At 44.0% G+C, this 22,266-nt stretch overlaps 1 protein-coding gene across 4 annotated transcripts; it reads left to right on the top strand.

Annotated features, from left to right (window-relative positions):
- Positions 1-225: 225 nt before the first annotated feature.
- RGS10 (regulator of G protein signaling 10) lies at positions 226-21,631 on the top strand. 4 transcript variants are annotated; one of them, XR_003991675.1, is made up of 6 exons: positions 278-397; positions 6,732-6,850; positions 8,325-8,411; positions 14,686-14,829; positions 18,444-20,174; positions 21,189-21,631. XR_003991675.1 is itself a non-coding variant. In XM_030488339.1 (5 exons), exons 1-5 carry the CDS (start codon positions 349-351, stop codon positions 18,588-18,590), a joined length of 546 nt encoding a protein of 181 aa, XP_030344199.1. In that variant the 5' UTR covers positions 226-348; the 3' UTR covers positions 18,591-21,631. The 4 variants fall into 4 exon arrangements, 1 of the variants encoding a protein (XP_030344199.1); XR_003991674.1 differs by having other exon boundaries at positions 18,444-20,199; XM_030488339.1 differs by having other exon boundaries at positions 226-397; positions 18,444-21,631.
- The last annotated feature ends 635 nt before the right edge of the window (positions 21,632-22,266 follow it).

Raw genomic sequence — 22,266 nt, 5'->3', positions numbered from 1 at the left:
CGGTGCTGTTACGGGCAGGGACGGGGGATGAAGGGCTGGAAGCGGTGCCGCTCCCCACGGGCACTGCAGACACCGAGACCCCACCGCTGCCACGTCCCGCTGGCGGCCCGGTGCCTCACGCTACCGTGTAAACGCCGCTGCTCCGCTCACCCCGGGGCGCGGCGCGGAGGGGCCGGGCCCCACCTCTAAACCCGGTCGCTGCCTTCCCACCAGCCCCCGGCGCTGCTCCCCCTCACGGCGGCGGGGCCCGGGGGGGGCGGGACGGGGCGGTGCGGGACCCGCCCGGCGGGGAGCGGGGAAGGCGCGGCTGCCCCCCTCCGGCTCCGGCCAGCGCGGGGCCGCGCCGAGATGTTCAACCGGGCCGTGAGCCGGCTCAGCAGGAAGCGGCCGCCGTCAGGTAACGGGGGGCGGCCGGCGGCGGCGCCCGCCTGAGGAGGCGCCGGGGCAGGGGTTAGGGCTGGAAAAGCGCGGGCGAGCCCGGTCCCGCCGGCGTGTCTCCCGCCCTTTCTCACTGAGGGGAGCCGGGCGAGCCCAGCCTCTCAGCGCGGCGGGCTCCGGTCCGCTGCCGGGGCCGCGCCGGCTCTCAGGTACCCGGTGGGGCTGGACCCAAACCGCGGAGCGGGTCCCTTCACGGGTCCCGTCGCCTTCTTGCGGTGCCGGGGATCACGGTGTGAGGGGGGACCGGCCGCGCCGGGGAAGGAGGCGCCGTTCTTCCCGCCCCGGCAGCTGCGCGGAAGAGGGAACTGGAGCCTGCTCGGGCTCATTATGCCTCATCAGCCGCGTTTTAATTGCGAGCTGCTGCCTGCCGCTGTTCCTGTTGGCGAGGCAACATCAGAGCGTGGTTGTTGGAGCTCTGGATTGACGTTGGGACAGTTTGCCTTTGGAGGGAGCGTCTTCAGCTGGAGTGGGACTTAGTGAGGAGCGATAAACGCGGGGCTGTACGGTTCACGCTGCTGACAGGCGTTCGAACGCGTTCGTGCTGTTCCAGGGCACCTCTTGGCGCGGTATCTGATGCCGTGTCTATTCAAAACGGTTAATACGTTATTACTAAAACAATCGGGGTAAGTTACAAACTCAGAATCCCGGAAAATAATCTATTTTATAGCGTGCAATAAGAAGTTACAGCCTTCCTAAGAAGAGCCAAATGTGTGTGTCTGGAGTTGGGTTTTTTTTTGGGGGGGGGTGATGTCTGGTGAACACTTCCAGAGGTGCTACAAAAGCGGAACGTCCCTTTGGTTTCCTTCCCTATAGTTAAAAGTGGAATCCAGTAGCCATCTGTTGTCAGAGACAGTCAGAAGAGGATGTTGAGGTTCATGCTTTGAGCAGCCAAAGCATGCTAAGGGCAGCCCTTGTATAGGGCTAAAACTCAGCTGCTCCTAGGAAAGAATTGGTGTGTGAGGATTCATCCAGTGGCGCTCGGATACATGGAAAGTAAGGGAATTTTCCCTTTTCAGCTGCTTACTGATGAAGCTTCCCACTATTTCATAACCTTGGATTTATTAATTCCAGACTGGTGATTGTTGCTGGATGGGCATTGCGGCGACTGTAGGGAAAGACAAGGTATTCAGAGTACTTCTAAAGTAATGATAAAGGTTTGTGGCTCGCAGGTGGCAAGGGGAAAACACAGGCGGTGTGATCAGAAGTTCTTCAGGAAGAAATCGATAAGGCTTCTCTTAACATCATATATTAATGCTTAGATATAGGATAAGGAATATGCTCATTACATGGTGCTTCTGTCATTTCTACTGCTTGTGTGCTGGTTGTGTTTTGTTAAGGAGCTTGTGGAGGCATCAAGGTGAGGGCTGCACTCAGTGGGATGTGGTGAAGGGTGTGAACCTGTGCTGGGTGATACAGAGCCACACAGCCTGTTCTATCAGCAGTTTGGGAATGGCAGCAGCTTGGGAAGCCGTTGTAGTGCACAGCCTTTCTGGAAGGCAGACGATGAGCATGTTGAACTCAATTAGCTGTGCCTCAATCTCTGAATGTCTGATGGGTTTCCACATTTTTGTGCTTGTTGAAAGCAAGAGCCAGAAGTGAGGTTTGACCTGCAAAGTTGTGTGTTTTGGTGGTGGTGTTTTGTGTGGTTTCAGTCCAAGGTCCTCTTTGGAGAATGCAAGTATTTGCCATTTTTGACACCAGACTTCAATTGATAATTACAATGTTCTTAGTGCTGCGCTTACATCGGCCCTGCTGAGGCCGCACCTCGAATCCTGTGTTCAGTTCTGGGCCCCTCACTGCAAGAGAGATGTTGAGGTGCTGTAGCAGGTCTAGAGAAGGGCACCGGAGCTGGTGCAGGGCCTGGAGCACAAGTGTGATGAGGAAAGGCTGAGGGACCTGGGGGGTTTAGTCTGGAGAAGAGAAGGCTCAGGGGGACCTTCTCGCTCTCTACAACGGCTTCAAAAGATGAGCAAAGAGGTGGCTGGTCTCTGCTCCCAACTAACAAGCAATAGGACAAGAAGAAATGGCCTCAAGCTGTGCCGGGGCAGGTTTAGATGGAGCTGAGGAACAATTCCTTCCCCAGAGGGTGCTCAGGCATCGGAACAGGCTGCCCAGGGCCGTGCTGGAGTGACCGTCCCTGCAAGTGTTCACACACCGTGTAGCCGAGGCCTCAGTGCCATGGGTTAGTGGTGGCCTTGGCAGTGCTGGGGAATGGTTGGACTTGATGAGCTTAAAGGTCTTTTCCAACCTGTTTGATTCTATGATCTATTGCTTGCAAAGAGCCTTCATCTCCAGTCTGCTGTGGCAGAACTATTGTGTGATGAGAGAAGGCAGCTTCTATATGATTCGTCTCTAAAACAATGCTCCAACTAATGCAACTACCTATTTGTTGGCTTAGTATAGGCTTCTTCTCTAAAGTAACAGTGCTGGTGAAGTAAGGACTTAATCATTTACTGTGCTTGTAGAAGCATCTGGCCACCACACATCATGTAAGAGCTGTGCTATGGTCGTACACTCAGTGTGAAGTTTGCTTCCAGCAGAGGCTCTGCAGCCGCGCTCTGGTGCTGCACCGTGCTTGCTTTGTTGGCTTTCCCTGCCCCTTGGTTTCTAACCTGCACAAAAGACAGCAGGAAATGGAGTTACAGTATTTATCATCTCTTGAACAGTCTGTGTGTTACTCTCACAGAAATACTGGTGGAAGAACTGCCATTTTGTAATTCCCTTTTTGACGCTCAAAACGATCTCCCAGTTTTCCCTAATAGCACGTGCTGCCTTCCTCGTTTAAATGATCATGCTAATGTGTGCATTTGGGTTGTTAAACATCAGTATTGAGCTAATTTCCAAGTGTGTATTAAGTAACTGTCACTAGATGATTTTAACAGGAGGAAGTTACCTTTATAAATAGCACACAGAGATAAATAGCTTTCAGGAGGGTCATTCATGTAATTACATTTACTGCAGCATTGCCTTCTAAAATAAATTGTTTCAGACTTTCATTAAATTCTGCCTCAGTGGAAGTATCATTTTTAAGGTAATTTAGTACCGTGTTATGGGATCTGGGTTTGGGGATTGGCTTCTGGAGCCATGTGTGGGGAAAGCCTCCTCCCTATCTTCTGAGCTCTTAAAATAGAAATCACACATCCAATCTGCTAAATGATTCCAGCATGTGGAGTGGGAAGTTATGCTCCTAATTGGGGGCCACTTTTGTAACAGAATATTTTTCTCTGATGGTGTATTTAATGGATTGTAATAAAAATACTCAGCAGTTTTAATATCCTCATAAAGTTTCAGGGTGTTTCCTGCTGTCATGTGTCATGTGCAGCCTATTTACATGTGTGCTGAAGTTTTAGGGAGGTTGCAAAGGAACACTGAGCACGGGGATTAATGGCAGGGGGGAGCCTGGGCAGTGCCATGCCCAGCACACAGACCTGAGCCCTCTGGAGCTGTTGGCATGTCCCTGGCATGGCTCTGGTCCATGGTGGTACCAGCCAGGCAATGTCCCCAACAGGCTGTTTGGGGACTGCTCAGGACACGAGCACTACCTCTGGGTCTGCCTCGTATTGCATTGGCTCATTGAAATACATGCTTTTCAAAGTAATCATTAATGTCCACTTCAAATTTGGCTGGAAAAGAAACCCTAGAAGTAAAATCTACATCATATCTAAATCATATATTAAATAGGGGAATGGCCTGGTTCTTCAGGCCATGAGCAGCTCTACACACAGAGCTGCCATTCTGCTTGCAGGTGGATGATCATAACAAGAGATTGAAGCCCCTCAGAGGTAACTGTGTTCTGCTCCAGTGTACTTGGCTATTCCCACTGAAGTCTCACAGGTTTTATGGCGATTTGATGCCCAGACTCAGGTTCCTAAAATAAATTTGCAAGTGATAATGAAGAACCACATCCTGTTGCATGAGGGAAGGGGAAACAGGCACAGTTAACTCGCTGTGCTCTTGTGTTACGTGTGAAGTCTGCAGCAGTGGGTTCAGACAGTCCTCAGGTTCTGACTCGACCTTTACCAGATGGTGTGTTTCTGATACAGAGCTTATACCTGCTTATACTTATCCAGAGCTTATATATATGTACTTATACAGAGCTCATACTTATGCAGAGATTATACTTGCTGCTTTGGAGACCAGTCTGTCACAGCCCTTACTCAAAGCGTATCCTGAAAGGTTTTGTGCAGGGACAGGGTCATGCATTCACAGGGTAAGAAACTTCAGGCTCCTGCTATATCTGCATCACATAGTGAGAGCAGGGCAGGCAGAGGAGGGACAGGATCTACATTTGCTCCATCATTTTAGATGCTTTCTCTTCTTTCACAGCTGTATTTGCTTAGGGCATGTGTAGATCTCTTGGCATTAGGCAGTGGGTATGGAATCCACAGCTCCAGAAAGTTTCTCTCTTTTCCAGCTCTGTAATTTCTCCCGTAATGAAGCCTCAATTCCCATCAAGGGAGAAGAGGAGATGTTAATTCATTTCCAACAGTGGCCATCTCACTGCTGGAAAAACACATAGGCTCTACAGGTCCCTACTAACCAAAACGCAGCAGGCTTTGATGTCGTGCCAGTATGTTGTAGGGCTTTAACCTTAGCATGTATCATTCTAGCTACCAGCTGAAAAGGGCATCTGATAGCTCTGCATAGATAGTTTTTGAGATACTTGCTGAAGTTGAGTTTCATGGTGGAGGAAGGGGTTTTAACAGAGCTTAAGCAGAAGATACTAAGATCCATATTTCCAATAAGTTGATAGGGAGAAATTAGTGTATTGTAGAATCCCAGACTGGTTCGTGTTGAAGGGACCTTAAAGCTCATTCAGTTCCAACCCCCTGCCACAGGCAGGGACACCTTCCACTAGAGCAGGTTGCTCCAAGCCCCTGTGTCCAACCTGGCCTTGAACACTGCCAGGGATGGGGCAGCCACAGCTTCTCTGGGCACCCTGTGCCAGCGCCTCAGCACCCTCACAGGGAAGAGCTTCTGCCTCAGAGCTCATCTCAATCTCCCCTCTGGCAGGTTCAAGCCATTCCCCTTGTCCTGTCCCTACAGGCCCTTGCCCAAAGCCCCTCTCCAGGTTTCCTGGAGCCCCTTTAGGCACTGGAGCTGCTCTAAGGTGTCCCCTTCAGGAGCCTTCTCTTCTCCAGGCTGCCCCAGCCCAGCTCTCTCAGCCTGGCTCCAGAGCAGAGCTGCTCCAGCCCTCGCAGCAGCTCCGGGGCCTCCTCTGGCCTCGCTCCAACAGCTCCACGTCCCTCTCATGCTGCTGCCCCAGAGCTGGATCAGGGCTGCAGGGGGGTATCATGAGAGCAGAGCAAAGTTTTATATTTTATGTTAACAATAAATAGAAGCTGTGTTGATCACAGAAGGAGTTTTGTTCACCTTTCCAGTGAGTAATGACCTGAAGTGGAACTCTTAGCCTGACTGCTCATGGCCTGCACTCCCTGGGCGTTTCATGTGTGAGAGGAAAGCAAGCCAAGTGCCTTATGTCTGTTTTAGAGTTTTATCAGATCAGCAGTAAAATTCCTGGAGTTTTCCCAAGTACCAGGTTTTGTGATGAGTAGCCAGCAAACCATTTTTTTGGCATCACCAGCCTTGGATGCAACATAATTCAACCAAAAACTCAAAGCATCCCCTCTGTCCTGTCAGTGAGAAGCCTGGCTGGCAGGTAAGGTGTGAGCATAGTCCAGTACACCTTATAAAAGCATTTCAGTGGACTTGAAAACAAGGAAACAGAAAACCCACCCAAATACCACTTGCCCAATAACAGGTCAGCTCAGCTGGACTGAGGCTCTCCTGCCATCCTTCCTCCCTTTAGACTGGGTTAACATCCAGGACTTGTTCTCCCACTAAACAAAGCAGTGTTTTTCTTTCTCTCTTTGCCTTTTCCCAACCTGCAGTGATGATCCTTTCCATCAGAATATATTTCATGTATGTGACTGCTCAGGATTTGCTTTATAGAAGCCAATGGCATTGCCAGTGCCAGAATAAAAGAAGCAAATGGTCCTTTCACCACGCAGGCTGCGGTCACTGTGTTCTGCATGCAAAAAAGGGTGCTTGAACTCCTATAAACCAGTGACAGCACCTACTTACGTGCTCATGAGTTATACCACTGCAATGCATTTTTGCCTCCTCACAGGCAAAGCAGGTTCAAGTATGTGTGTGTGTTTAATTTCAGGTTTATGGTGTTTCTTTTAAGGAGAGCAGCTGTAATCCAGGGGTGCAGAGGGCAGTGGGGGAGCCATGGATGTGACACACATCACTTCTAACTAAGATGCCTTTTCTTCCCCCATTTTTTCCAGAGATAAACGACAGCGAGGGGCACCCAAGCAGCAGCCACCAAACCTTGAAGGGAACCTCAAAATGGGCTACATCACTGGAGAGCCTCCTGGAAGATCCAGAAGGAGTGAAACGATTTAGGGTGGCTATATTAACTATGGATATTCATATAAACTGGAATTACGATTTAAAGCTGAATTAAGTCTCAGCATAAATAGTGCCAATGCTGTAAGCACATAGTGTGCATCCTTCCAGATATGTACCCTGAGCAGAGGGGCAGAGTTGGAGCTGTGGCACTTGCTGAGCTTCTGAGGTGGTGCCTTTTGCCCACTGCCACTGCAGCTTGCTCTCCAAAGGCACATGGAAGACTTTTGGTTGCATCTTTCTAATCAGACCTATCAGCTATTACAAGGATTAACAAGTTACTGTTGGATGAGCTACAGCCCTTGAGCCACTTTACAAAAAGATCTCTTTTTGCCAAGCATTATTTATCACTGAGGAGTGACCCTGCACTCTTTATTCTCATACATTGTCCTTACTTAAGCAATGAGTTACCACTGACAGCTCCTGAGCTTGGTAACTGTTTGGCTCTTACTCTGTGTTGCAGCAGCTGTACTGAAGAGAATTCCCTTTAAGTTTACTACAAAGTGTGGGTTTGTGCAACTCTACACACGGGCTTGAGGCTTAGTTGGGTGAGGGTGGTGAGCTGGGTTTTCAGGGCCTTCTTGCCTTGCTTAGATACAGGAATAGGAACTAACTACTTGAGTATGGTTTTGCCACACCGAGCACTGATAAAATGCACTGGGATAAAATGGTTTATTGCCAGACTGCTTTGAAAAGTGATCTAAAATAGAAGTACAAAAAACATTGATTTAGAATTCTGAAGTTAAAAAAAAAAAAGTCATATTGGTGCTATTTAATTCTTGGCTTTACTTATTCTCTATTTTCTAACACTTGAAAGAGAAAACTGATGATCTCAGAGCCATAAATATTTCAATCACGTTTTATAAAGAGATTTAATACAGATTTTTTTTCTCCTCATTTTAAAACATGCTTCACTTCTGGAGAAACGTGCTTTGTTTAAACACTGTCTAGAGAACACAAATACATCTTCTGCTTTAGTTTACTTAAATGAATTGCCACTGATGATTAGAAACACTTCTATTTGTAACGATTTTACTCATTAAAATCAGAAAGGCACTAGATGAGAGTCTCAAGTGATCTGTGACTCATTAAAATAGTTCATTATATTCACCTACTAATGAATTAATATATTTTTGGAGTTCCCTTTGAGTAATGACTGTAAAATCACTCGAGTTATTTAAGAGAGACTGAAGAAACTCTTCTTCTTAGTTACTGATGTGCTCTGAGGTTAAACATAGCTGCTCATTCTCCTGGAATGCACTTTCAGAGTGCTCATTGTATGACAGTTCATTTGTGCCTCGGTAGCGTGCGGATGCGCTAATGCAGTGGTTCTGTTCCACTGTACCATGGAAACTCATCCCCTGGTAAAGCTAAGCCCAGGGTCTAGTTTTAATAGCTGTAGTAGGAAGAGAGAAAAACAATTGAGAAGTTGGATCCTAACTTTTGTTTCTTTGTTTTTTTCTCTTCCCTAGGAGTTTTTAAAGAAGGAATTCAGTGAAGAAAACGTTTTGTTCTGGTTAGCATGTGAAGAGTTTAAGAAAACACAGGGGAAAAAACAGGTATGTTTCCTAAATAAACCATTACTTGTCACCAACTTCCAGAGCAGAGCTGAAGCTGTAACATTTCCGTTGCATAACACGCTTCATGTGAGCGTGAATAAATAGATCCGAAGGAATTGCACTGGGATCGTGGTGGTGGGATTGTTTGGAAACAAAATCAAAACAAAATGCTGCAATTGTCACGTTCCCCATGTTAGGAAAACTCTGAACTTTCTGTTGTTGCTTGGGAATAGCGAAAGGTTTCATTCAGGGATGTTGCATCATCTTGCTTGAAAATATAAAGAGGTTTCATTCAAGACTTTTATTTAAAGCATAGCAGCTACTCCAGGAAAATACACACCATTAGAATGTTTTAGTGGAACACAAAACCAGCAAAGTGTTGCACAATACCAACATGAAAAGTTCTGCTTTATCGAGTTACAAAACAAAAGACATTGAGGGTCCATTTAGGCTTTTTGGTTTAAATATGTATTCAAATTGATACGTATCTGCAGAGCACTTCATTTTCATGAAAGCTGATTTTTTCTAGTAGAAAATATCCTATTGGAATTTCTTCAACCAGCCACCTCCAGTAAGTTTCTTTTCTACTGCTTGGGTCTTGGTCTACATTTAGATCCATCAGGAGCACAGAATTCACTTTCACATTTAAGCTTTGGAGCCTATAGAGTCAGGCCTAAACCATTTGTAAAACGTGTTTGATTTGCTTCTTTCTGAACAGGTTTTTGTGATTTTTATTATTTTTGGAGAAGTTCCAAATTTATTTGACCTTTGAGATGAGGATTCTGTGAGTATGACATGAAGTAGTTTCAAAACTCCAACTGAGCACCATTCTCCCTGAGAGTCAGACTCCTCAATCCCATAAGCACTTTCTTTTGAAATCCCACCTTTATGCTTTCCACATGTGTGCAGCTCTTGTTGCCAAAGGGAGCATTTTACAAGGTTACAGGCACAAATGTACAGCCCCTTTTGCACTCTTCTGGCCAAAGTAAGTAGAGTACCATGAGGAGGTGAGGCTGGGAAGATGCCACTTAAACCTGCTTCAAATGGACCATACATGCTTTGAGTATCATTAGAACTGTCAGGAAGTAGGAATCGGGGGGGAACTGGGCTGCTGGGGGAAGAATTCTTCCCTGTGAGGGTGCTGAGGCGCTGGCACAGGGTGCCCAGAGAAGCTGTGGCTGCCCCATCCCTGGCAGTGTTCAAGGCCAGGTTGGACCCAGGGGCTTGGAGCAACCTGCTCTAGTGGAAGGTGTCCCTGCCCGTGGCAGGGGGTTGGAACTGGATGAGCTTTGAGGTCCCTTCCGACACAAACCAGTCTGGGATTCTATGATTCTAAAGTGCAGGCATAGGAGAGCTGTGTCCAGACTGCAGGATTCCTCTCTTAAGGTCACTCAAATATTGTCAGCTGAAACTGTTTCCCAGCAGATTTTGAACAACAACAAAAAATCCCTGCTTTTCAACAAAACCTGTTTTCGAGAGGGGACTCTACTTTCTGTGAATATTCTCTATTATGCACTGAAAAAGCATTCCCCTCAGAACAATCTGCTGGTTTCAGTTGTGAATATTTTCTTTGGTATTGATAAATACATTTAAAAAATACAAAAATAGTAGTTTTTGCAAGAAGAGGAACACATTCAGTTTGACTGTGTGCTTTGTAATGTTTAGCACTATTTCACCTTTGAGTGCTGCTTCCCTCCCTCATTAAGGTCCATGAATGCAGATAGGAAGAAGGCTTTGCTTTATATAGGGCAGATGGTTTTGCTTTGTAGGTTGTACAGGATCCTTGCCAAGGTCCTTGCCTTTTCTTGATACCCCTTGGACAAGTATGAAACTGCATTTTAAAATGGCAATGGAAGTGGGAATTCCTTCTTTAAGCTTCCCCAATTTGCAAAGGGATAATAATCATATTTTCTCTTACTGAATAATTTCCAACTTTTTAGCTATTTCAGGATTGCACATGCTAATACAGGAAATGGTAAAATGAAATATAGAGATAGTGGCTTAGTGATTCTTGAATGAACTGCCAAAGGAATGGACAGAGACTTAACTAGGTTCCATTTAGCTCAATTATTCAGTATCCATCATTGCACAGCATGGTCAATCTGGAGCCTAGAACTGCCAAAGCTATTGTAGCTGGTTACAATAAATGTGCTTCAGAATGACACAGACTTGCAGTAAGTTTTTACAGCTCCTTTTTGTGGATGGCTTTGTTTAGATACTTTACAAAACAAGAAAAGGCACTAAACCAGAAATCTTTTCAGTGCTTATGATAGCACGAAGCATGAATTTGTATTCTGAAAGTGTCTCTTGCAGAAAGCACATTGTATCTATCTGATGTGAGCAAGATATTCTAAAAACATCTTTTTATTTGTTTTACAACCTGCTTCTCATTAAAACTGGTTTACCACAGAAACTAGCTCAGAGACACTTAGACGTTTGGTCAGATGAGGCTGAGTTCAATTTAACCCAGATTGAATGGCAGTTGTTCCCCCTATTTTTAAAGTATAAAATAAACTTTTCAGTACTTGACATGAAATTGTGAGTGTGGGGTTTTTGTTGGTCAGTTTGAACTTGCACAAAGGTGGCCACCTGGCCAATGGATTAAGTATCCATAGTGTTTAGTAAAGTTATCCTCCCTTCTGTGTCAGCCTGCAGCAGCGTTTGGTTTTGGGTAGGCTGGTGTACCATGAGGGTGGTGGCCTCAGTAAATGTTCTGTCCTTCCCTCATGTCCTTTCTGGTCTTCACAGGTAGGTGCAGGTAGATTCAGGTCTTCACAGAAGCAGATGCTCTGCTCCTGCTTACTGTTGTTTGCAAACTGTGTTAGTGCTAAGAAAATATCCTGGGCCTTTCCTCAAGACTTACTAAATTTGGTTCAGTCCTTACTCTAACCATAGTCATGCAGGCTCTGCCTAGAAGCTGACTTTTATCAAGCCAACACAGGCAGATCTGATACAGATACATCTCTCTGTCCCCTTCCTCTTGAATGTGTATCACTCTGCACCTGGATCTTGGGACCACAGGGAGTGCTGGCAAGAAGAAGCCAGGCTCTTGACTGTTGTGTTGACCGTAGACTAGTGGTGGCAACACTTAGTCAGAAGGAGGGAATGGAGTTCAGACCAGACTGCTCCATGAGTTTGTGTTTGTTCTCCTGTTTGAGTGAGCCAATACAAAACTCATGCTCCTTTCAGGAAGGAGGGCAGGTTTTCAGCATCTGCATCAGGGCAGCAAGCAAACTACATCACTGGTCCAGGTAGGTTTTAGATTTAACCTATCTTCTTGCAGGAGGAAAACACAAACTCCTCCTTTCAGCTCAAGACACATCTCTGTAGTTTAATAAAAAGGATATTCCTTTAAAATTGAAGTTAAAATAGAAATGTTAGTGAAGATTGAGGAAGGAATTAGGTCAAGTCTACTTGTAGCAGTGAGCTCTGCTGCCACCCATATGGTCCTCATCTTGGGACACATTTAATTATTGAAATGGGAGTGGTGGGGCTACGGGAATAAAATTGAGCTTTAAATGTTTTATTGGAGTTAGTCATACGCTGTTGCGTTTGTGACTGTTGGTGAAATAAACAACATGTCCCTTGTGCTGCTTCCCGAGGTTTAAATGTTTCTTCTCTGGCAGCTGAGCTTTAAAAATGAATTATAGATTGTAATAAATGCTTCAAACAACAGGGAATCTTTACAGCTGTTGCTAAAACCCATCAAAGTACCCATGTCAAGAAGCTTTGTAGAGAACAATTTCAGAACAAACTATACCTATTCAAGAGTTTCTTCTGCCCCTTCCCATGTGGAATGTGGCAGTGGTTAAGCAGGCCTGGGTAATGCTGCACAGCTGCTAACTGCTGGAGCCTGTTCTGATGAGCATCTGGGACTTCCATTCACCTCATTTGGGAACGACACATGCTTCAGAGCTGAATTTGACCTTCGGAAAGGAAGTGGGAAAGAAGATTGTATCCACTTGAAATAGCGAGGGGGATTTCTGTAGGCAGAACTTTGTACTCCAAACGGGAATTTGGCACGGATGCTGGGGCGAGCACACAGATGTGAGTGAAAACTGCCAGAAATCCTTTAATAACCACCTGTGAACAAGATCCCAGTTTAAGTGTTGTTTAAATTGCAGAGCAGAGTCCCGTGTGCTGAGGCATTAGTTTCAGGCTGACACAGAACAAAGATTGCCACCCACTGACCGGGACCATTGCTGTCTCCTCTGCCTGAACCTGGCTCTCCCTGAATGTCATTTGGGGGCTGTCTAAACATACTGGTTTATAACATACATAGCTATAACTGTACTTTATTTAAAAACATAAGTAACTATAGTTAAACTGATGCTCTACTACTGAAGCACAGACACAGCAGTTGTTCCATGTGCAGCAGAACCTGTAATGTTTAGTTGTGCATTTCCATATTTCCCCATTACTGTAAGGTCAGGCCCCCTGTGTCTCTCCAACAACCCCCTGTCCCTACCACAGCTCTTTCACTTCCTTTCTTTAGCATTCTTCCCCATCAAATCCAGAGATCCTCCCCATTTCACCAGCCTCCCACACAATTCTCTTGTTCCCCCCATGTTCTTTAAACTTCCTCACAGTACTTCTAGTTTCATGTTTCTCCTCAAGCCTTCCACTACTTTTTCTCTGTAGTGCCCAGGTTGCTTCTCTGTTCCATGGGCAAGCAGCACCTTGTGTTGTGGCTGATGTGTGCACTGATTAGGCAGCAGCTAAGTATATGTTGGCAGTTCAGGTAGAGGAAATAACCTCTGAAGACATACTGCTGCCTTTCCCTTGGCGTATGTGCTGCTTTCCCTCTCCCTTTCCTTTTTCTCACTACTCTTTTCCATTGAACCAGTAGGAGGGTAATTATTTCTCAGTCTTTTGCCTCTCTCTTAAATATGGTTGGAATTGGACAGCAGGCTCAAAAGTTCTTTAGGTAGGACTGACAGTCAGTAGTGTGATAATAGCTAAAGGTACCTTTACTGTGTCTGCATCAAGGTATTAACTTTATCAGTTCAACTCAGTCTTATCGACTGGATTAACTGCCCATTTAGGACAGACATGGCTGACCCAGTCCTCCCTGATCCGTGACACTGGAAAGATTGGAACATCATCTTAAATGCTTCATTGTGACGCAGTGCACCTGGCACATGATCTACCCTTCAGCTGGATAATGTGTTTTAAAAAGGAGTACTCCTGGAAAATGTGTGTTCCCTTCAGCAGGGAGAGAGTTAACTCTTTAGGCCTTGGGAATTGTCAAACACATGTCGCTTTTCTTCTAATTGTCCCCAAATGTTGATTCTCAGCTGTAAAACATGAAAGACATTCTGACTCCTTCATGGACAAGGGTTTAAATGCTTCCTTCTTCAAGCCCACTTCCCATCAAAGACACAGCCCTTTAGTTGGTGCTGGTGTGGCAATGCGGTCGCTTATTAGATGTGCCATGGGGAATGGTGATGAGTACCCATGGCTCAGGATTGTACAGTGCCTTTCAGTGTGCAGCATTCAGATTGCAGCAGGGAGGCTTGGCTTTCTTCTCCCTCACTGCCTTTCTTATCCGACCTTCTGGTCAAGGGGGAGCTTGCACTAAATTTCAGAGGATTGTGACCACTCATTTACTGCTTTGAAGCTTAAAGATGCCAGGTTGGGTCAAAATGTTATCACTGTTACTGATTTATCAAGAGAATGCTGAAATCAGGGTCAACACTGACAAACAGCTTTATGCAAGTCACACCTACCCTTATTTATCAGCTTTCAGAGGCTCTTGAGAGTCTTATCTTTACCATTAACCAAGCTGTTGGGTTTCTTTAATCATGTATTCACTGTTACATGTGAGCTACCCTGAGGTAAAAACGTAGTTATGACAGAGCATATAGTATGACAAGTTATCTAGCAGTAGCTTTGTTTAGTTTTGCCTTGCAGTAAGTTTCCACAGTGTTTCTCCCTCTGGGTTCCTTGAGCATACTATCTGTTAGTAAAAACAGTCTTCTAAATACTGAAGACAAGGCCTGCTCTTTCACCAAAGTGCTGAACACTGGTGGCAGTGCAGGAATTGGCCTGCAGAGATGTTTTGCCTCCAGTACAAATGGATAGACACAACTAAGCTAATCTATGCGTGTTTGTTTTGTTAGTTGTTCTCTTTTGTGATTCAGACTATGTTTTGGTTTTAGGATGTGAAACTCAAGAAGTAAGTGACTTAGAGCAGTCTTCAACAAAAACACTAACAAATACAAAGAATGTTCCCCCAGCAAAGAATTCTTTAAATAAATATGTCCTTTTGCAGATGCAAGAAAAGGCTAAAGAAATTTACATGACTTTCCTGTCCAGTAAAGCTTCCTCCCAAGTCAATGTTGAAGGGCAGTCCCGTCTGAGTGAGACCATTTTGGAGACACCTCATCCTCTCATGTTTCAGAAGCTCCAGGACCAGGTAAAGTTATTTTCTTCAGTTTCATTTGGTTTTGTCTGCTTTTAATGGACTCTGTTCTTTAAGCTTAAGCTAGTGTTGGAAAGTTGGGAGTCTGCCTACTGCTGCCTGTGGCATGGAATGAATAGGTAGGCATGGAGCTGGGTTGCTTCCACGTTGGGGATATTAGTGCAGCTGCTCCAAGGATGGATGCACCATACCCAAGGTTCTTGGCTCCATCTAACCCAGATCAATTAGTTAAGAGTCTTGGCACAACCGTACTAATCCAGTTCAGGACTTTCCTGGAAAACTGGATGAAGTTTTCCCCCAGGTTCCTGTGCCAGTAGCTTGAGAATCACCCAGCTGACTAACTTTGTGCCTGCATTTTCCTGTGTATTCACTTGCGCTGAGTCACTGCTGATGTTTGTTTCCATAGTTGCCACTGGTTTCCTTGAGAGCTCAAGATTCTTCCCTTTGCTTTGTTTTGGTATTTATGTTGATATGAATATAATACAATTTCCTAAAAGCCTCTCATATAACACACAGAACTTAGGAGCTGGTATCTGCTTTGCTTTTTCCTATAGAGCTTGGGAGATCTGGTAGGAATTAGGTGACATTTTGCAGGCGTGTCTTTTGGTGGTAAATTTTCTTGATATTTAGCTTATTTTAATGCCTAAGTTAGGAAGTGAGTCACTCTTATCTGCAGCTTTCCAGCACTTGCAGTCTGTACTGCTTTTAATTTCTGTACCATCCTCAGGACTACCTGTATTTTCCATTTGGCTCTTTTCTTTTATGGAGAAACAGCACGCTGATTTAAATAGTGTTTTCAACCCATTTCCCATCAGGTATTGAATATGTTAGTTGGGCACTGGCTGAGTCAGTTGAAGTGGTCTGAGGAGCAAAGGCTCTGCTGTCTTTCAAGCAGGTTCCAAGTAATTAGCAGTGGAAATGTCTGAAACTCAAGTTCAATGTGAAGAAGCAAAGTTTTTCATGAACGAACTTCTGACTTGGGGGAAGGGAAAGAGAAAGTGCTGGTAGCTCAAAGCACAGCCCTTCAGCGTGGGTGATTATGAAAGTGAAGCTGAAGAAGAATATTGGAGCTCAAATAAATGAGCATGCACATGAACAGTCAGAAATCAGTAATACCTGAACTGGAAGCGTGCTAGACCAGTGGTAGAGGAATCCTACTGGTGTAGGAAGAAGGTTTGTGAACTTCTAAAGCCAAATGCAAAGCATTTATGGGTTGTCGCAGGTTTCCACTCCTTGAAGCTTCTGTTTATTGCTGGTTAGGTAATGATAGTTCAGGAAGAGTTATAGTCTTCCCTAGTTTTCAATCCTTATAAAGTTATGGAGAATGGTATAATTTGTTCTCTAAAGAACAGTGTTAACTACTCTTGGCACTGTGTGTCTGAAGTATAAAGCAGGTCCAGAGACCTGCTGATTAAAATGGGGCTACTTGTTGGGTGTGTTCGTGGGATGTGCTGTGGGATGGCCTCAAACAAATAGCTTGGAGGCAGTTGTTCATCCCGAATGGTGTTAGAATGATTCATAGAAATCTGTAGATTTCAAAATACTTACGAGCTTAAATGTTCCTGCTCCATAGAGGTGATGAGAGGAGAGGAGGGAAAAAGGGAATTCTGCTTTTGCAGGTGATCATGAAATCTGTCTGTTCTGTGCATTTGGTTGACCAGGCTCCTGAAGATTTTGACCTTAGTGCTCTTTCTCTCTGAGAGATGCTATAAATGACACCAGGAAAAAGAGGGGTCTAAATTTAGTAGTTAGCCAATGGCAGGAGGTGTAATTTGACTTTGCTTAACTGCACATTGATTTGGGTTTACATTGAGAGGGGTGTTTGGGGATTTTTAGTCTTCCAGTATGTAGCTTATAAAGCAAGATTTCCACTGTTTTAAACATGAACTTAACTATTTAAATATGTGAACAAATAGTGGTTAGTAAAATGCTTCATGTAATTTATTTGCCAGGAGGATATTTCAGCAAATGCATAGATAAGCACAGTCAAGTTTTGTGTGTTGGCCTTTATCTGCCCAGGTTCCTTGAGGGTGTGAAACGAAAAAGCAGTTGGAGATTATATTACCCTGGCAGTGTTCAAGGCCAGGTTGGACACAGGGGCTTGGAGCAACCTGCTCTAGTGGAAGGTGTCCCTGCCCGTGGCAGGGGCTTGGAACTGGATGAGCTTTAGGGTCTCTTCCAACACAAACCAGTCTGGGATTCTATGATTATCACTTCTTTTCCTCCTGACAGTTGTCTTACCCAGTTGTACTTTCAGTTAGAAATGAGGTCCGTAAAGGTAAAGCTCCAGTTATCCACACATGGATTATCCACTCATGCAGGTCACAATCCAGAAACAAGTCTTGGAAATTTAGTTACTCTGAGTGCCATAAAATGTAATCAGTCACGAAGCATGACTCACAGAGGCCCTGCCACTGAAATAATAGGCAGAGGATGATGTAGGCTTTGGTTTTCCTCAATTATAGTTTTGAGGTTTACTTTTTTCCTTCCCTTCTGTTTCAAGACCAAGCAAAATATAGTCCTGACCTTGACACCTGAACAGATTCCAGGCTTCTCTCCCAAGCCCTTTGTTTTCAGAGGACTCCAAATGAGTTCTAGGTTTTGGGTCTTTTTCTGTCTGAAATGGGTATAAATAGAACAGTAAACAGTTATATTGAGGGATGAGCCTAAACTCAAGAGAGAGAGAGTTTAGCCTGGGAGAGAAAAGCTATACTCAGGGCTGACTTCATGCTTCCGTGCTGGCTGTGCACTGGCTATGAGGAGAAGGGCAGGTCTTGGTACAAATTTAATCCATCATCAATTTTAAGCCACATTTTATCTAGCAAATTCCATCTGTACCAGATCAGCTCTTTGTGGCAGGTACCTGCAGCATTTCTGATCTGGCCTGAGAGCAGTCTTGGCCTTTTGTTGGGTAGCAGTCTAAAAAGGATGGGAAGATTAGCAAAAGCCTAAGAAACATGGGTTAAACCAGTTTCAGTCTAGATTCGGGTTGTAGTGTCAGTATTTGTGTAAATTATTTAGAGGCTGTTCTTAATTATCCAGTGCTGTGCAGGTATAATGAGCTGTTCTTTAATGCTCGAGAGTAACTGCAGTCAGAAGGGTGCCTAAAAGGTACCTCTTGTTCTTCAGCTCTGCTTCATCCCTCTGAATATCTTCCAACTGCCCTGCCAGAGGGACATCCTCGCTGGTTTTTGCTCCTGGTGGCTCTGCAGCCCTAAAGCTGCTGTGGGAGGGGACCAGGTAATGTCCTGGCTTGTCCACATGTGCAGTTACCTGATCATTGGCTGTAAAATCCTACCTGGTGAGCTGGTCTCCCACCTTCACTGTCAGGTTTTCAGAGCTGGCTATTGTAAAAACCATAACCTGGTTCTTACACTAATGTGGATGCTTTTGGCAAAAGAGTGTCTGTGGAACCTACAGTGTTGTTTGCTACATGCAGCCCCTTCTGAGAGATTGAAGTGTATTTTAATATCATGCTTTTGAGTAATGCTTTAGTACTAACACAACAAAAATAAATACAAACAAAAATCGGAATTCATATATTGTCCTCATTTAAGATCTAATGTTACTTAGGTCATTGTTTTTGTGTTTCTCCCCCCTCTTACCAGATATTCAATCTCATGAAATACGACAGCTACAGCCGCTTCTTGAAGTCAGACATATTCCTAAACCATAAGAAGTGTGAGGAGCAAGAGGAGAATTCAGCAGAGGCTCAGACTGCAGCTAAAAGAGCGTCAAGAATTTACAACACATGATACAACGAATCCCTTCAGGAGGAGCAATACAATGACTAAATTACACTCAGGAACAGTCTAGGTTTATAGCAGTTGCATTTAGGGCTTGAAAAGCTCAGAACCTTTTTAGGAGATACTTACCTTCTTAATTGCTTGAACGACTAATTGTTTTTGCATGATAGCTAATAACAAAGTGCTCATGGAAAGACTGTTTCCTAGCTAAAAGGCTGAGGTATTCCTCCATAGCATGAATTGCATTTCATATTTCACAAGCTAAAATGATGCTTTCAGTTTTCGTATTTTCTTTTGTGAGGCGTCATGATGATGAGAAATGGGAAATAGGGTGGCTGGATTTCTATTTTTGCCTTGTAATTTTTATCTGTGACTGGGTTTTACATCCTGAATTGCTGGGAGAAGCTGCTGAGGAGTACATTGCACGTTACTTTGTGGATGAGTCATTCGTAGCAAACTTAATCATGAAGGGACAGCATCTTTCAGGGTTAAGCTCAATAGAATCCAATCCCTTCCTATGTAACTTTGTTCTTTCAAGGTGATACCTGTTTTGCTTTGCCTTTATTTTTGAATCAAACACTTCTCTAGTAATGATTTCCTCAATATTTTTGCTGTAGACAATCACCTTCTTCAGAGGATGGAATAACCTGTATTCCTTTAGGGACAAAAGCACTGATTTGAGCATAGCTTGACCGGGGCACGTCCTGCATGTCAGCAGAACACCAGTGTCAGATGCCTGTATGGCGAAGCATCTGGTCTCTCCTATGTCTCCTGAACAATCCTGCTCTGTACAGCAAGAATACTTTGGCAAAGGACCAACCAACAAAGTCTGGCTTTGTTTTACTAAAATCTTTCTACTAAAATCACCTTGCCTAATTTTGTTTGCCCCAGAGAATTATTTCAGGGTTTCCTAATGGTAACTTTTGAGAGCTGCAATGGGACAGGGATTTGATGTTGTGGTTTAGCCATTCACACCGAGCTTGAGAGGAGGAGGAATTCACTTCTGCTCAGAGCAATGAAATGGTGGTAAAGGAAGACTCTCTCAATGAAGAGTCTCTCTTCCATGCTGTCCTGGGACTGTGTCAGAGCTGCAAAGCACATTTAGGCATACAATTTTTCATGTGTTCATATATTTTTGAGTTAATTCACTGCAGTGTTACTAAATTGCAGTTGAAGTTGGGAAAGCCTATTAGCTACATGCTCTATTTCCAAGCTTCGCAGTGTGTAGTGTAGCTGTTTCACATTCATTATTTACTCGGTCAGTTTTGCACTGCTTTTCTTGAACTTTAGTTGATGTGCCAGCTAATCTAAATGCCCAGTTAGCTTTTGATCATTTTATAGTTCTTTTGTGTCAGAAAGGCCAGATGTTTTGTATATTATTCTTGCTATCAACATTTTAAGTCTAGATTGCAATTTCTGAGGCCACAAACTCACTTGGCAGACTTGATTATTTCTTTTAACTCTTGCAGGTAATGCGTAAAGAAACTTGTTTCCATGGGCTTTTCCCTAGTTAGATGTTAAGAGTGGGATCAGGAGTTCTGATTCTTCCCTCAAAGCTAAATGGCCTGTTTGCTTTAGAAGATCAAAGAAGAGGTCAGTGCTCCGTACACGTGTTAAGGTATTATTCTTATGCACTTAATTTTCCCTTTGTGCTCTCAAAAGATTTAATGGTGAAGTCCTAATCTTGCTTCAGGCACTTTCAGTAGTATTTGACCTCGTGCTTAAGTTGTTTTTCAATGTTTTGGTGTATAGGAACGAGGTAAACCCATGCATGAATCCTTTTGTTGGGATGGGGCCTAGCAAATGGGACCATCCGGTTCTGGACCTGCCAACTACTTGTAATCTCAGGATTACCTCTTGAAAATTCACTGTAATAACAAACTCTTAACGCCTGCCACAGCAGAGGATGGAACTGCTGATACCATTGAAATCCTTGGGAGTAGGTAGCTTAAACACATTTAGGAGTTGGGATTTGTTTCTTCCCAGTAATTGCAGCAGAAGTCTTAGTGATACCGAAAAACACAGGATGGGGACCTTCATGGGGGAAACCACAGAATGAGCTCTTACCACATTCATCACATGGATGCACAGTAGATTCATTTTTAATCATATTGATTTTAAAACTGCATGAGTAAGGGAGAAGAGTCTTTGACTATCGTGTTTTAAAATAATAATAAAAACTAAACTGAGAAGCTGTAGGAACAATGGTGGGGCATTAAAGAGAGGAAATACTCGTAGCTGCTTATAAACACCATTTTCCTTATATGCTCCCTGTCAGGTACTGCCTTATTTGCTTGTAAGAGCAACTGCCCCATAGGAGTAGACACAAAGGTGCTTTACACTACTACCAACCAAAAGTTACTCAAATGAAAATGTATTTTTAGCAGCATCTCAATGCTTATGGTATTTATTTCAATACCTCTGGTGTTTCTAAGACAACATACCTAAATCCACAAAATTCTTAACCTTTGAATTGCTCTTTTGCAAAGTTCACTGCCCCATTGACGTATTTTATTTGTAGTGTCTGGTTTTGGTTTGGTTTTTAGAAGGAAACCAACGACTGGTCTTGTGAGGTGCAGGAATCAAAGGTTTTTTCCTGTCCTTTAGGTTATCTGTATTTTTCCAGTGAAAGAGCAATCAAAGGAAAACCAGGCAAGCAGATGGCTGTAGCTGCAGCATGTATGTATGTGAAGAAGGTTATTTTGCTCCTGTTGATATTCTCACTGATCAAACTTTGTGAAATACGTGGTGTTTTCTCTACGTGGCATAGAACAAATCACACAGGAAAAGAACTGAGTTTCCAGTAGGTAATTCCTGCATTCCAGGAACAACTGCAAACATTACATCGAACCTCAGGCTGTAAGCGCGTACTCAGAGTTGCTTGACGTAGAGATTAAAGGTAGGATCTACTCCTGTTCACAGAACTTACGCGGAAGGTCTGAGCACAGAAAGCAAGCAAGAGAAGTTTCGTGCCTGATTGCATGCCTTAAAATCTACCCTGTTGTGTGTTTCTCAGCTAAAAAATTAAAATATCCTACAAATACACCAAATCTGTGCACTGACAGTTGTTTTATGTTTTGAACACAGTTTGGGACAAGATCGCTTCGTATCCCAGTTATCCCATTTTCTGCTTTCAGTCCCTGTTAACACAGTTGCTTATATTCTGTCATAGCGTGTTTTTCTCTTGGAAGATGGGATGACACACACAGTGGGTTTCACTTCGGAGCGAGCTGTTGTCAGAACAAATTGCAGAAAGTCTCCTGAACAACAGAAGATGCTCCTTGTACCTTCTTCATCTCCTCCCATTTCTTTGTTCCTGTTGCATTTCTTACATTGTGCTTGCTTCAAGTTGATGTGGAGAAGAAGGGTTTGAAAAACCATAGGGAGGAAAAAAAATGGTTTGAATATTCATGTTTGGATAACAGCTTGGAATGTGCTTATGTTTTTACTGAAGACTCAGATTGGTTTTAAGTGGGTACTGTTTGCATCTGGGCTAAAAACTAATTAAGTCAATGATGCAGAGAGACATCCCAAATCGTTCTGTGATGCTATGGCTGTGGTTCAAAGCTGCAAAGGGATATATTCCCCTTTTATAAATTGTTTATAACTCTTTTCATCCTAAACCAGCATAGCAAGTCCTAGAGTCACCCAGTTTTGCCAAATGTCTGTCCCTGACCCACCAGAA

Source organism: Strigops habroptila, chromosome 5 (assembly GCF_004027225.2).
Source record: "Strigops habroptila isolate Jane chromosome 5, bStrHab1.2.pri, whole genome shotgun sequence".
In the NCBI taxonomy this organism is placed as follows: domain Eukaryota; kingdom Metazoa; phylum Chordata; class Aves; order Psittaciformes; family Psittacidae; genus Strigops; species Strigops habroptila.
This window is presented reverse-complemented; position numbering and strand designations above follow the sequence as displayed.